Here is a 16,574-nt window from a genome sequence, read left to right as displayed (position 1 = left end):
ATCCCCTACCAAGAGGATTCTGGGAGTTGCAGTCCAAAAATTACAAACTCTGATTATACAGTGGTTCTTCCAAAATAAATGTAAAGAGGGTTAAATAGTTCCCTTATTTTTATATTTCAGTTTTTTGCTCTAAGCACTTGCTTATTGCAGCCTCTCACCTTGTTATTTTCTTTGAATAATAAGTAGTGGCCAGGTAGGTTGGAGAATTCTGAGAGTTATATTCCTAATGGAGCTTTTCCGAGGTCTGCTCCTCAGAAAGTGCCAGGGCCTGTGAGCATAAAACATGGAATAACAAAAACAAAATGTATTGGAAGGACAGAGAGAAACAAGGAAATGCAGTTCCAAGACTTTTCAGTTATTCTGGCCTGTTACAGACTGCCAAAATAAAGCTGCTTTGGGTCTCTTTGGAGGTATGCTATTTAAATGATGCATGCATCCTAAGAATCCGGAAGCTGCACCAAAGCTGCCCTCCAGTGCTTAGGAATGGAGTGTGGCTTTGGTGCAACCTCCGGACTCTTAGGACCCATGCATCATTTGAATAGCATACCTCCAAAGAGACCCGAAGCAGCTTTATTTTGGCAGTCTGTAACAAGCCATAGTGTTTAAGCGAGATGGTGATGCAGAGACAATTCTGTGGCCTTACTGCACTGCTCCTTTGTTGTTGTTGTGTACCTTCAAGTTGTTTCTGATTTATGATGACCCTAAGGTGAGCCTATCACAGGGTTTTCCTGGCAAGATTTGTTCAGAGGTTTGCTATTGCCTTCCCCTGAGGCTGAGAGAGTGTGACTTCCTCAAGGTCACCCAGTGGGTTTCATGACTGAGCTGGTAATCGAGGGGTTGTAGCCCAACACTCAAACCACTGTGGCAATCTAGCTCTTGTTCCAGTCATTTGCAGTAGGCGTCCTGATTATAGATTAACTATATTGCACCTCGCTGCCTTTCTGCAGTAATCTCACCACAGCACATTCCACAAATGGATTTCTCTTCCACAGTACCTATATTATCATAGACTCCTATCTCAACTCTCACTTCACAGTTAGTCTGTTGTTGTTTTTTGCCATCATGCTGCTATGATGTTATGACATCATAACATCGGGCAATGGATGAGATCTTTTCTCATGTGAGGTCAGGCAGGAAAAGAAGGTGGCCATGCCACTCCCTGCCATTTCTTTCCATTTTGTGTAGATGAAACTGACTTGACTTTTCAACTGTGCCATTTTTTTTCCTGTTAACTGTGTTTTGCCTTTTGTGGTAGAAAGTTCCATCAAGCTATTAAATTCTGATGCTAAAATGTTAAGGCATTATAATATTATGCTGTTATGACAGCATAAGGAGGGCTTTAAAATTAAATTAAATTAAACATGCCACAAAAGTTGTCATTGCCACCCAAGCACCAGAACTGGTGTGTGGATTCCCTGCACAGATCTCCTGGGAATCTTTGAGAGAGGAATAAGCTGGCCACACAGCCACATTGCATTCATATCTCATCCACTATTGGAGTTTTCATGGAAGGAAATGCAATGTGTGTTCTGCAGCACAAAGGGTTATATTTTGGTAGCAAGAAAGGAGTCATTAGTAGATTATTTCCAGTGTGAAAAAATGCAAATTTGCAACAGAGATACAACAGAATGATGACACCAGGATACCAGTGACATCATGCGGTAAGACATAATTGGTGACTGTATTCCTGGTGGCACTGCTTGCACTATGATATGTTACTAGATATGCTATGCTCAAGGGAGCAGGAGCCAAACTGCAGTTGGTCCCAGTTGAGCAAATATAAGGAGACTCATCCTCTCGCTTCTCTCTCTGCAACAGGCTGCTAATAATGGCAGCTGTGGCACCAGAAAAAAAATACACTTGACCCTTCACATTTGCAGCTTTGACTTTTGCTGAGTTGATTATTCACGGTCTGCAATAATATATTCTCTCTAGGAATATCTAGATCCTCCAGCACAACTCTATAGTCAACTTTAACCAAACATTGCACTGAAGGGCCTAGAGATTCCTAGAGAGAACACTCCACTAGGCATTTGTAGCTCCTCCAGAGCAATTCTGTCCTCAACGTCTGGCAGATGTTGACCACAGAGTTGCACTGGAGGACCTAGTGATTCCTCAAGAGGCGTTCTCTCAGGTAAAAACATAGTGTTGTTCTTATTTGCAGTTTTTCCACATTCATGGGGGTCCTGTTACCCTAGTGAATGTGGAGGGACAAGTGTATATGGGGGGGGGGGTCACAAAAGGGGTAAGATGAATTTCTAGAAAGGGTGAGTTTTGCTTTCCCAATTTATGTTATTACAGCAGCAGCAGAGGTAGGTCCATTTGGCTTAGTCTCAAGCCACCCCTACCGAAAGTAAATGCCTGGATGAATGCATGCATGTATGCATGTTTGAATGCTTCTTTCTCTCTCTCTCTCCATGTATGAACAATGCACTTTGCCCCTTGTTCGGTCGGCCCAGGTATGACCAACAACCAGAATGGACTCCAGACACTATAATGGAGGAGGTCCTTTTGCACTAATTCTCCTATTTTGATGGTGTTCTTATTTGTAAATAGGTGTACATACAATCCTAGGTTTCTTTTCATTCCCAAGTATTTGAAAGGATGTCCAAAATATATGAAGGGATGCCATATGAAAGAGGGAACAGAGACTAGGACAAGGAGCAATGGATACAAACCACATTTTGAACTGTGCATCTGAGGAAGTAGACTGAAGCCTACAAAAGCTCATGCTGCCGATTTCTTTCTTTCAGTTAGTCTCAAAGTTGCTACAAGATTTCTCTACATAAAAAGAGATCCTTCACCACTAACCCCAGTGAATGTGGAAGGACCACTGCAGTTGGAGTCAGCTTCTGCCTCTGGAAGCTGGACACATCCTCAAAGCATCCTTTGCTCATCTCTCTCTCTGCAAAATAAAAATAAGGCTGTAAAGGGAAAGTGGGCTTTGAAGGTTTTTTAAAAAAACAATGTGATTGTTATTCCACAGCTGGAGTGTCAGACTAGGACTCTGGAGATCAGGGTTTGGTTCCCCGCTGGAGCATAAAAACCTATCAGGGGGTGACCTTGGGCAAGTGACACTCTCTCAGCCTCAGGGGAAGGCAACCACCCTCTGAAGAATTCAAAGATATAGCTGTGTTAGTCTGCAGAATCAGTACGCAGAGCGTTCTTGCAGCACCTTTGAGACTTACCTGAAAGAAAGAAATTGGCAGCATGAGCCTTCGTAGACTTCAGCCTACTTCCTGAGATGCATTTATGAGGGAGAAATTGGAAGGACTTCTGAAGAAACTTGCCACGGAAAACCCATGGCCTCAGGGTGGCCAGAAGTTAAAAAAATCAATAAAAATGACAACCACAACCACAACTGCTGTTCTTTCCCTTATGTCTCCTACTCCCATGTGCCTTGCAGTTGCAAAGCAGAGCCACTCCAGTCTAGGATGATGATGATGATGATGATGATGATTTGATGATTTATTATTTTATTATTTATTTACTATAAGATGATGATGATGATGATGATGATGATGATGATGATGTTTAGCCTTGCTCTTCTGCAAAAAAGGAACTCGGGTAGCGAATGCTTTGGCCCGTTTTGAAACAACTGTAGCAGGAGTGGAAAAAGCAAGAAACGACCACATCAAATGAAATGAAAGGGACGGTGTATCTTTAACCAGGAAGCCCAGCTCACAGTGGAAACTTTTTTTTTTACATTTGCAAAAGTGTTTCCCTCCATCGCTGCTGCCAAGCAATCGAAAAAGAGGCAAGGAAGAAAGGGAGGGAGGAAAAAAGAAAGAAAAGAAACTTGTTCCGCTGAGTTCAACCCCAGACAAGCTCACAACTTCCTTCCTGCTTTCCGACCCCCTCCCTCTGCCTCGCTCCCTCTCTCTCTTTCGCACAGTCAACAAACAGGCAAGGCGGCCAGCGATCAGCCTCTTCCATTCAGACGAGACGCCCACGACACGCGTGTTTTCTTTGATTTCGCCCAGGGGGTTTGGGGCTGGCCTGGAGGGACAGGGGAGGAGATCTCTACAGAGGCCTAAGAAGAGACCATCCTGAGGGGGATCTGGAGGGGGAGGAGGAGGAGAGCCTTTCCTGGAGCCTTGTTGTTGTTTTTTGGAGTTGGATGTCCAGGGTTTTATTTTTCTCCAACTCAGGAAAAGATGTGAAAGGGCTCTGCTGACCCAGGTAAGGGCCAAACTCTCTCATTCTTCTCTTCCCTGCTTTGTTTGACACTGCTTTTCCCTTTGAGGGTGCATCCACACTGCAGAAGGATAGCACTTTAAGTGCTATCAACCCAGATTACTTCTGCAGTGTGGATGCAGCCCATGGCTCAAGGCTATGGAAATCTGGGCATTGTCTTTTCTTCTGGCCCCAGATTAAAGCTCCTGTTTCCCCAAATCCCACCCTCTACTACTTCTATAGCCATAGAAATGCTTTTGTTTTTGGAGGGGGGGGGGAATCCAGCAAGCAAGAGGCATGTTTTTACTTTTCCTTGCCATTTTGTGTTGGTTGGAGTTCAAATTCAATGGTTCAGTGCTAAAGCGTTGTCTCTGAAGCAGAGTTAAAGGAGTTTATTACACCGAGGCTAATTTCAGCATAAAAGAGAGATTAAAGCGTATTTGAAGCATCCCGCAAAGAAAGTGAAAATGGTGGTCACACACAATTGCGCAAAGAGAGTGATACCGGAAAGGCATTGTCGCTGAAACCCCAAAAGTAAAAAGATAGGCATTAATGCATCTTTGTGGCCACTTTCACAGCGGGTTTTGTGTGACGTGTGAAATCATTTTGCGTAATTACACCTTTTTTCTGGGATATTCACTGGATAAACTCCCAATCTCCTTTGTGTGATAAAACTCCTTAGAAAAGTTGTTTTTTGGGGGGACTTTACAACTCACTGGCTGGGAGTGTCTGGCACCAGTAATTTGAAAGGGGGGGGAAAAGCAACTTTCCCAAACATTGCTTGCAATGCTTGAATGGCCACAGTCCAAAACACACTGCAGAAATAATCCAGTTTGAGACCGCTTTAACTGTCCTGGCTCAGTGCTAGCGAATCCTGGGAATTGTAATTTGTTGTGGCACCAGAGCTCTCTAACAGAGGAGGCTAAATGTCTCCCAAAACTACACTTTCCAAAATTGCCTACATTGAGCCAGGGCGGTTAAAGCGGTCTCACACTGGATTATTTCTGCAGTGTGCTTTGGACCTTAGTTTCCCTTTGGTGGAAAATCTGAGTGTGCCTAAATAGGGAAGGAAGCAATATTCGTTGGACGTTTTGTAAACATGCAGGATGTTGTATGCGTGTCTGCGTTTTATGTACAGAGAAACCATGCTTGCCCAGAGGGAAACATTGGAGAGGTGTCTTTCCAGAAACTACCCCCTAGGAGCAGAGATGCCAGCTTGAAGCTGGCAGGGAAAACCATCTGCACTGTGGAATGAACACAGTTTGACATCACTTTAACTGCCATGGCTCCGTCCTACAGAATCTGAGGATTTGTAGTTTGGTGAGGCACCGATGCTCTTTGGCAGAAAAGGCAAAAGACCTAGCGAAACTACAAATAAAACCCAACATCCCCCCGCCCATCTTTTGCAGTTTCATAGATTTCATAGGATGGAGTTGTGGCGCTTAAAGTGGTGTCAAACTGCATTATTTCCACAGTGTAGATGTGCCCAGGAACAATCCCCTACACCTCCTCTCAAGTTCTGCAAGCCTCCCTTTTGCTCTCTGGCCAGAGGTACTGAGCAGCCCATGCGTAGGGGCTACCAACCACACCACAACATTGTGGTGTGAACATGTGGGAGACCTGGTGAACAAGAGTGGGGATCTCCCCTTTTGTCAGTGGTGGAAATCAGCCATGGTGGGTGCCCATTCTGGTTATTGGGCTGGAGGGTACATCAGCCAGTGCAGATAAAAGAGACATTCCTTCTGAACATGAGGCAAAACTTTTTAAAGTAATAGTTTGGTGTCCAAATTGAAACCCAGGCCTAGTTTTAGGACACCCAGGGGAGATGAACAGACACACAGCGAAGTACATGATTCCCCTCCTGTTTCAGTCCCTTCTGCAAGTGTGTGTGTGTGTGTGTGTTTGCCTTCAAGTCGTTTCTGACTTCTGGTGACCATAAGACGTTTTCTTGGCAAAGTTTGTCAAAGAAGGTTTGCTATTGCCTTAACTTGAGGTTGAGAGAGGGTGCCTTGTCCAAGGTCACCTCATGGGTTTCATGACCGAGCTAGATATCAAACCCTGATCTCCAGAGTCATCATTTAACACTCAGACCACTATGCCATGCTGAAAACTAGAATTTAAAAACTCACCCGCCTGTCGTTTGCAATTCTGGAGCAGTGGTGTTCATTAGCAATTTTTCTAAGCCTTGGTAAAAATTCCAGATTTTTTTTCTTCTTTTTAATTCAGGCAGGATAATAAAAATGGCTAGGATAGTAATGCAGGGAAATTTATTTGTACCTATTTACTAATTTATTTGAAAAAATCACTTTCAATGCAATCTGAATGTCAGGTTTATATGTAGTGGAGAAACTTATACTTCTGAACCTTTTGAATGGGACAATGGGCACCCAGCAACAATAGCTTTACAAATGCCCTGGCCTGTGCGGGGCAGTACCCCATTTGCCCAAATGGACCAGCCACTACTAGTAGAGTTTTGCCATTAGTTGTTTGTCTAGTTGTGTAAGGTTAAGACATCTGTCGCAGGGCTTTAGACTGTACCTAAAATACACACACAAAATATCTTGTATGTTTACAAAATATCCAGCATATATTGCTTCCCTCCATATTTAGGCATACTCAGATTTTCCACAAAATGAACTCTCGTTTTGAGAAGCCATTCAAGTATAGAGGAGTGCTTGGGAAAGTTGCTTTTTTTCAAATTACTAGTCCCAGTCAGCATGACATGAGTTGTAGTCCTAAAAAGGAACTTTTCTAACTGGTTCAGAGACAACTGCTTAGCACTGAACAACCAAATCTGACTCCAACCAACACAAACTGCAAGGAAAGTATGCTTGCTAGACTCCCCAGAATGTTTCTGTGTAGTATAGGGCAGAATTCTGGGAAATATGTAAAAATGCAGGTGATAGAGAGTCCTAGTAAATGTGAAAAACTTTAAAGCAAACAAACAAACAGTTGTAGATTGATTCATTTAAAAGTGGAGGTACTGCAAGAAGTGTGCATGCATGTGGCACTGCAAATATTCGCACACTCTGTATAATTTACAAGCCTAGCCCCAAGGCGTGCAGTTCACTGTGTTTTGTAATCAGTAGACAGTAAGAGGGAAATATAAACACGCATGTACAAAACAATACCAAGAAATAAGAGACATTACAGGTATAGCCTTAATCTAAGAATTGACCTAATCCTGTAAAATTAATATAAATATGTATGATGACAAAGTGATCACACGGGATGTTTAGTAAAGCATACAGTTGTACTCACTAAACAATATAGTTTGATGGCTAGACGAGATGGTTTGGCTTTTAGAGCTCATTCCCAATTCAATCCTAGATAAATAATTTTTAGTTTTTGCCTGCCTCACTATGATGGAGTTAGAACTATGGGTCTTGTACTTATGAAGTACTAAAAAAATTAGAGAGAATACCATTACAGATTTGAGAGAGAGAGAGCTCATTAGCCTATCATACTAAAAAACAATTAAGAACCACATGACATCTTAAAGACTCACAGAGTTATTGTGCTCTGTGTTTTTGTGGGCAGAACTCAGTTCAGTTGCATGAAGAAATACTCCAAATAGGAGATCTATGATAAACAGAATGTCCCAGTTTTTCCAAATGATAGCCACAAGATCAGGAGGCAAATCAAAGTAGAACCGTAGTGCTGAGGGAGAGCAAGGTTTATTTATTTGATTTATATCTCAGCCTTCTCCCAAGACCTCCCCATTCACACTACAAAATTATAGTACTGCTATTGAGAGCCAATGTGGTATAAAGGTGTGAGTGTTGGACTACAACTCTGGAGACCAGGGTTGTAGTAGTAATGAACCCCACTGGGTGATGTTGGGAAAGTCACATGCTCTCAGCTTCAAGGGAAAGCAATGGCAAACCTCCACTAAACAACTCTTGGCAAGAAAACCCTATGATACAGTTGCCATAGGTCGGAAACGATTTTAAAGGCACACAACAACAGCAACAAATACCACTTGTACTGCCATGGTTCTGTCCTATGGAATCTCAGGGTTTGTAGTTTGGGGGGACATTTTGGCTGAGATTCTAGATGTGCCTCCCTAAACTTCCAATCCCAGGGACCATGCCAGCTAAAGTGGAATATTAGTGCTATACAGTAATTCGGTAGTGTAAATAGGCCTGGGATTCAAGGCAGCTCACAGCGAGCAGATACAACCCAAAACAAAACCAGGTTATAATATCAGAACACAGTTAAATCAATTGCATTAAAACAACTGGATGAAAAACAATTTAAAATCACATCAGGCAAGACAAAGGAAGAAGTATGACACTGTCCATTAAAAGTCCCTTTTCAGCAGCCAACCAGTTACCAAGACCTTACCTGAACAAAAAGGTCTTAGGTACACCTTGAGTATTTGTGCATACAGCAAGCAGCCACACTACATGGGCAGATAAATACAGTGAACCCTTGTTATATGCTAGGGTTTGGTTCCAAGATCCCCCGTGTATAACAAAATCTGTGTATGCTCAAGTCCCATTAAATATAATGACATAGCAAAATGGTGTCCCTTATAAAAAATGGAAAATCAAGGTTTGATATTTGAAATTTATACTTTTTTTGAATCTATGTATAAGAAATCCATGTATAAGAAGGGCTGACTGTACACTGAGCTAGCTACAATGTGAAGGGTGTTACACATGCACAAGAACAGTTCCTTGCACATAACGTCAGCATAAAAAATGGAGGCATTGATTAATCTAGAGGAGATCATTGATATTAATAATGAAAATGATGACAATATTTATTTCTTACTTGCCTCTCCCCATGGATCAAGGCCAGAAACAAGAACAATTAGCAGACACACCACATCAGTTAAAACACATAAATTAAAATACACATCAATTTAAAAGGACATGCGTACAGTTTAAAAGCACAAGATATACACATATTGGCCTGTTACAGACTGCCAAAATAAAGCTGCTTCGGGTCTCTTTGGAGGTATGCTGTTTAAATTATGCACCACCCTAAGAATCCGGAAGCTGCACCAAAGCTGCACTCCAGTGCTTAGGAATGGAGTGTGGCTTGGCGCGACCTCCGGACTCTTAGGACCCATGCATCATTTAAATAGCATACCTCCAAAGAGAAGCAGCTTTATTTTGGCACTCTGTAACAGGCCATTAAAACCATCCATGTGTAAAATACATCATTTAAAATTCACAATTTAAAATCATCTGAGTAAACCTGCCGGAAGACAAATTAGACAAATTTTATCTGTGAACCAGCCACTTTGGGCTCCTTTGTGGGAGAAAGGTGGCATATAAAATAAATAAATAAATAAATAAATAAATAAAGGCATTAAACCTTTCCATACTCATATGAAGAGACATTAGGAATTTACTGCCACAAGCAGCAGAATATATCCATATACCTGTATAAACATACATGCATAATATATGTTTGCATACATACTTGATTAAAGGAGGAAGTAATAACATGCAGCTGGAGCCTATGCTCAAAAATAAATCTTATTAAATTCAATAAGACTTGTTTTATCATAATTAATAATTAATAATTTGTTTTATTTATATACCGCTATTCCAAAGATCATAGCGGTGAACAGCAAGTAAGCTAATTAGCAAGTAAGCTAATTTGCCCCCAACAGTCTGGGTACTCATTTTAGTGACCTCGGAAGGATGCAAGCCTGAGTCGAGCTTGGGCCCTTTTGCTGGTCTTGAACTCGCAACCTTGTGGTTTCGAGTGAATGGCTGCAGTACAGGCATTTAACTGCTGTGCCACCAGGGCTCCTAAGTGCATAAGTGCATGCATGAAGTAATTTCATTACAGTTTCAGCAAGCTGTCCAACTGGTGACAGATTCAGAGTTGCAAACTATTAAGACAGGACTACAGAACATGCATATCTCTTGATAATGTTGGCTTTCAGGCCCGAGACACACTGTCCAAAAGCGGTGTTCTGGCGGCGAAACTAGGGTTCCAGAGCGGGCGGCAATCGCATGCTCCAGAACCCTAGTCCATATGAGTGGCTGCATCATGGTGGCGTCCTGGCCACATGGGCGCCATCATGATGCCGCTGCCGTCTTGCAGCGTCTGCATGTTGCTGCACGTTGCGTACATCACGAGTGTGCCATGACTTACACAATGCGCCACAAAAACCTGGAAGAACCGGGTTCTTTTTACTGTGGAAGGATGCCATGCAATTTGGCGGCTGCAGAATCCTTCCGCAGTTAAAACAGGTGACTCCAGCGCACCTTTTTGGGGCGATCTGTACTGCCCCTCAGTTTCCATTAGCCACAGCCAGCAGGGCCAGAGATGGAGTTCAGCAACATTGGAAGAGTTGTAGATTTTTCACCTTTGCACTGGACAAAGATTAAAATTAAAAATGTGGTGAAGTAGAGAGATGTGGAGGCTTAGTGGTTATGACACTAAGTCTGATGATCGGAAGATCAGAAGATTGGCATTTTGAGGCCTGAGTGCGGCATGACAGGGTGAGCTCCCATCACTAGTCCCAGCTTCTGCCAACCTAGCAGTTCAAAAGCATGCAAATGAAAGCAGATAGATAGGTACCACTTTGGTAGGAAGGTAACAGTGTTCGGTGCAGTCATGCTGGCCACATGACCATCAGAGTAGTCTTTGGACAGTGCTGGCTGTATTACTTAGTAACTGTGATGAGCACCACCCCCTATAGTCGGTTACAACTAGACACTCATGTCAAAGGACTACTTTTATCTTTTCCAGGATAAAGTAACAATTTAAAGTAGCACAAACTCAGGTTTTAGAAAAATTCAGCAGATATGTTTCTGCAACCTTCTTATGACCCCATTTTTTAAAACAATTTTTTTGTGTGTAGTCCTCCACACAGTTACCCCATTGAACTGGCTCATATCCCAGTACAGTATTCCTTTCCATTATCTTGCAGGTCCTGGCCCAGATATTCCTGCTGTACCACACTTTTGTTGCTATGTGCTGGTCAATTCAACTCTGATTTATTGCAACCTTGTCCTAGGGTTTTCTTGGCAAGATTTATTCAGAAGTTTGCCATTGTCTTTCTCGAAGGCTGAGAGAGTGTGACTCGCCTAAGGTCACCTGGTGTGTTTCCATGACTGAGCAGGGATCTTTGAGCCCTGGTCTCTTGGAATCCTAGTCCAACACTCAAACCACTATAACTCAACATACCATATTGCTATCCCCTGTTGATTTTGGTGTTTTCACACCGTCTTTTCCTGGCTTCTTTTCCTCAGTCATTACACACACACACACACAACCTGGAAAAAAGTCAGTGTTAGAGTTTCCAGTCCCAGTCTCTATAATTTCCTCCAGACTCATGGCCTGGGCACAGGGCAGTTGTCATCACTTCCCTCGGGTTTATAATGATGAATCGAAGCTCTCACACTTTTATTTTCTTTAGCTTTAATAAAAAGGCCCACACTTTTATTTTCCTTGGCTTTCATAAAAAGGCTCACACGTTTATTTTTCTTAGCTTAAATAAAAAGGCTAACACTTTTATTTTTCTTAGCTTAAATAAAAAGGCTGACTACCTCTGTTCCTTGCTGCATTTCATCTTTAATAAAAAGCTTCTCGGCCTTAGAGCACTTGGTGGTTGGATCTTCTGCTCTGCTGCCCATTCCTTTGAGATGTTGGTGCTGGTTGTGGTTACTGAGATCCCCATTGTTCTCATTTTGCCATATTAGAATCCTAAAGCTGGAAGAGATCTGGAGGGCCATCCAGTCCAACCCCCCAGCCATGCAGGAACTCACAATCAAAACATCCCTGACAAATGGCCATCCAGCCTCTGTTTAAAGACCTCCAAAGAAGGAGACCATACCACGCTCCAATTGTCTAATAAATAAATAATAAAACTTTTATTTTTATCCCGCTTTTCTGTAACTAGACAATCAAAGCGGCTCACAACATGTTAAAATATCCACATTTATAACATGTCCCAAATTCCTCCCCTTAAAACAGGATTAAACATGTTACAATTAAAATATCTATTAAAAACACAATTAAAAAACACAATAAAAATATACCAAGGACAGAGCGGTGGGCTAATCCATGATGTGGAGGCAGTCATTCTGTGGCTGGGCACTTTAATCAGGAAAGGCCTAGGTCTAGGAGTGACTATTGCACTGAAAACCAATTCTGGGGGGGCAAGCCTTGGTCTCCAGCTTATGTTGTCAAAACCAGCACTGAGCAGGACACTTCAAGCATCCTCCTTTAGACTGTCTTTATATCCTTCTAAGATAGCACTTCACCCTTGATATTTATTTATTTGCTTGTGGGCAAATTAAAAAAGCCTGTTTATTACCCACTTATTTCACTATGCCTGTGGCTATGGTTACTTTAAGTAGAGTTAGTTTAGTGCAAACACAAAGACCATCGCTTCATGATTTGTATCTCGGAGACCATCAAAAGAAAGGACTTGAGTTAGTATTATCATCCAATGATCGAACCGTTTTGGGAAAGTTACTTGTTTGGACTACAACCCCCAGAATCCTTTCACCACTATCACAACTGGCTCTGTTTGCAAAACACATTGCAGAAATACTCCAATTTGATACCACTTTAACTGCCTTGGTTAAGTGCTAGGGAATTCTGGGAACTGTAGTTTTGTGAGACATTTAGCCTTCTCTGTCAGAGAGCTCTGGTGCCAGAATAAACTACAGTTCCCAAGGTCCTTAGCAGTTAAAGAGGTCTCAAAGTGGATTGTTTCTGCAGTGTGCTCTGGACCTCTGGTGCCACAATGAAACTCCAGTTCTCAGGATTCCCTATCAGTTCAAGCAGTGTTAAAGTGGATTGTTTCTGCACTGTGTGTTTGGGACCCATGGTGTCACAATAAACTCCAGATCCCAGGATTTACTGCAGTTAAAAGCAGTGGTCCCCAGACTGTGCCCTTTAAGAGATTTTGGACTCCAGCTCCCAGACTATTAGCCAACATGGCTGAGGCTTAAAGGGATTGTTTCTGCAGGGTATTTTGGACCTCTGTCAAAGAGCTCCAGTGCCACAATAAACTACAATTCCCTGGGTTTCCTAGCAGTTAAAGCAGTGTTGAAGTGGATTGTTTCCGCAGTGTGTGTTTGAGACCTTCCTCCCTTCATTCACTGCATTTACCTGTATGTAGAGAGCTCTTATAGCCCCTTTGAGACTCAAAGAAAGAAGTTGGCAGCAGGGGCTTTCCTAGACTTCAGTCTCCTTCCTCAGATTCTGGGAATGGTAGAGCTCCGCTCTGGTGCCACAACCAACTACCATTCCCAGAATCTGAGGAAGGAGACTGAAGTCTAGCTTCAGCGTTTAGTCTCAAAGGGTCTGCCTCCACCTGCTGACTTCAGTGACTAACACGGCTATTGCCTTCGCATTACTTGTGGTCACTCTCCTCCCTTTCACGGAGTGGCTTCGTCGCCATTGGCCGTCCGCTCCGTCCGCGGCAGCCAATCAGGGGGCCAGGAGGGGCTGCCTTTCCCGCGCTGAGTGCCTGACCGGGTCCCTCTCTCTCCTTCATTCCCTCCTCAGTTGTGGATGGAGCCGCGGGAGGCTGGACGCTGCTGCTGCTCCTACATCCTGCGCTGCTCTCCCGCGGAGGGCCATGCTGCTGCTGCTGCTGCTGCTGCGGCAGAAACTATTGCAATTGCTGGGCAAAGGCTGACTTGGGAGGAAGAGGAGCAGCAGCGGGAGGAGGAGGAGGAGGCGGAGGAGGCGGCAGGGGAGTCTCCTGTGCCCCGACGGCTGGAGCCAGGACTATGGCCGTGTCCTGCTATGCCCTCAACCCCTTGGTGATGATGAAGAGCGGCGAGGAGGAGGAAGGAGGAGGAGGAGGAGGAGGAGGAGGAGGGAGAAGGAGCCAAGCCATGCCCGGGCCTCGACGGCAAGGGCTGCCCAGTCCTGTCCGAAGGGGAGAGCGGCCTAGTAGCCAGAGCACCTTCCCTTCCCCAGCCCCCCAGGCTTTCCTTTTCCCCGAGGAAGAAGAAGAAGAAGGGAAGGAGGCATCCCTGCCGAGGAGCCCTCGACGGCTGAGCAGCCCCAGCTGGGCCAGCCCTCCTTCCAGGTCGCCGTCTCCATCCTCGGCTTCTCGCCTCTTCCAGCGGGAGCTGCAGAACGTCCAAGTCACCCAGAAAGTGGGGCTCTTCGAGGCCCAGATCCAGGCGGCCTCCTCCGCTGCCGTCGGGGCTGTCCTCCTCAAGAGCCCCAGGAGGAGCAGGAGGAGGGGCTCCCCGCCTTCCTCGCCCCTCCTTGGCCGCCAAGGGGCTGCGGGGGAGCCTCCAAGGCCCCAGCCGTCGGGGAAAGGCTCTCACAGGGCTGGGACTGAAGAGAAGGAGGGCCCCAGGACCCACGAAGGGAGGTTTTCCTGGAACAGAGACGTGAGGAGCACCGAGGCAAGCCTTCCTTGTGGGGCTGAGCTGGGGAGGAGAAAAGGACCGGGGAAAGGCTCCCTCGAAGGGGAGGGCGCCCCAGAGGTGGGCCAGGAGGGCTCCCAGGCGCCCAGGGATGGCCCCGAGGAGGTGCCTCTGTCGAAACGGAGTGGGTCCTCCGAGGATTTGGGTTTCTTGGAAGACAAAGAGGAGAGGAGTGGCTCCAGCACCGAAGCCACCCAGGAACCCGTCGGGGAGCCCCCTCACTTGGCCAGGACTGAAGGCAGGCAAGAGAACCGCTGGCAAGCTTCGGAGAGGAAGCAGAGGACAGCCTGGGAGCCCATGGCTGAAGCCCCCGGGGCTGGACTGGCAGCAGAGCAGGCAGGAGGGGTCCCACCGTCGGGGGAGTCTCCCAAGGAGAAAGAGCACTGCTGCTGCCGAGGAGGAGGAGGAGGACTTGGCAGCGGCAGCAGCAGCAGCACTACTCCTACTCCTACTGCTAGCAGCAGCAGCATCCCTGCTGTCATTGTCACTGACCTGGGGGGGGCTCAGGAGGAGGAAGAGGCTGGAGTGGGGGGCAGCCCTCCAAAACATAACCCCGGCCGGAAACTCTCCTCTTCCTCGGCCTCTTCGACGGGCTTCTCCTCCTCCTGGGAAGAGTCCGAGGAGGACATCTCCAGCGACCCCGAGCGCGCCTTGGACCAGAATCCGGCCTTCCTCCAGACCTTGGACAAGCCCAGAGTGGTAAGTCGGATGCACAGAGAAGAACGTTTATATTTATCTCAATACAGCTACACTACTGCTAAACTTGTCTCCCCTGTCATCCCCTTGAACTAGGCTTGGGCAATGGCAGCAGGGCAACCACAGGCTTCTCGGGGTCTTGCTGAGGGTACTTTCACAGACAGTTGGCATCTCCCTGCCAACCTTTTTCACGTTTGGACATGGAAATGCTTTCTTGCAAGAATTTTGCTAAAATTAATTATTTTCACATAGTTAGCATCCCCCGCCAACCTTTTTTTTTTCACATTTTGATGTGGGAATGCTTTTTGTAATAATTCTTTGAAAATTACTTTCACACATTTGGCATCTCTTTGCCCACCTAGTTCACAGTTTGACATGGAAATGCTTTTTGCAATATTTTTTTAGAAATTATTTTCAGACACTTGGCATCTAGCTCCTTGACTCCCTTTTTCACATTTTGAAGGGGAAATGCTGCTTGCAAGGATTTTTAGAAATTATTTTCACACAGTTGGGATCCCTCTGCCCACCTTTTCACAATTTGACATGGAAATGCTTTTTTGGCAAGAAATTTTAAAATTATTATTAATATTATTAATTTTTTAAAACAGTTCACATCTCCCTGCTGACCTTTCTCACGTTTTGACATGGAAATGCTTTTTTGCAAGATTTTAAAAAGTTATTATTTTCATACAGTTGGCATCTCCTTTTTCACGTTTTGACATGGAAATATTTCTTTGCAAGATTTTTTTTAAAACTTTTTATCTGCACTGCTTAAATTTTACCTTTGTAATCCCTTAACTTTTCCTGTGTCTGGCTTGTTCTGCTGATCTTCTTTCTGTTAAGAATTAGGGTTACTGATCAATATTTTCACTTTAAGGAGTCACACATGGGTCATTTTGTGTGATCTCAGTGTGCTAGACATTTTCATGGAGTTTGGTGATATGGGTAGGAAGCAAATTAAGTCTGGAGAATGGAGTCAAAAGATAACCACATGACAGTCATTCTTTGAGGGTTCATCCAGGGATCTCTGGGGGATGGGCTGTGTATCCATCTTGGCTACTCTCCTTGTGATTTATTGACAAAATAATTGCATCTCTAGAGAGCATCATACACTTAGGGTGGGCCGAGTTAAATAGAGGCAACTCACAGAACAATCCTATGAATGACTTCTTGGAAGTAAGTCCAACTAAATGCAGTTGGACTTACGCCCAGCTTTAAATATTTAAATGGCCAAGAAATGAGATCAGTTTAAAACCAATGATTTACATCAAGTTTCCTAGAAATTGTTTTAAATCCCCATTTCACTAAAGAAGCATGCATACCAACTGA

At 44.5% G+C, this 16,574-nt stretch overlaps 1 protein-coding gene across 1 annotated transcript in view; it reads left to right on the top strand.

Annotated features, from left to right (window-relative positions):
• The first annotated feature begins 3,906 nt into the window (after positions 1–3,906).
• ITPKB (inositol-trisphosphate 3-kinase B) overlaps positions 3,907–16,574 on the top strand; it is a 106,623-nt gene continuing 93,955 nt past the window's right edge. The window contains exons 1-2 of the mRNA XM_089529488.1: positions 3,907–4,182; positions 13,669–15,248. Coding sequence (XP_089385614.1) covers positions 13,896–15,248 — 1,353 coding nt within the window. The 5' untranslated portion in view covers positions 3,907–4,182; positions 13,669–13,895. The remainder of the gene's footprint in view (positions 4,183–13,668; positions 15,249–16,574) is intronic.

The sequence above is a fragment of the Sceloporus occidentalis genome, unplaced genomic scaffold (assembly GCF_023333645.1).
Source record: "Sceloporus occidentalis isolate IW3139 unplaced genomic scaffold, rSceOcc1.0.p SCAF_6, whole genome shotgun sequence".
NCBI lineage: Eukaryota > Metazoa > Chordata > Lepidosauria > Squamata > Phrynosomatidae > Sceloporus > Sceloporus occidentalis.
Note: the sequence above shows the minus strand (reverse complement) of the source record. Positions and strands in the feature narration are given on the sequence as shown.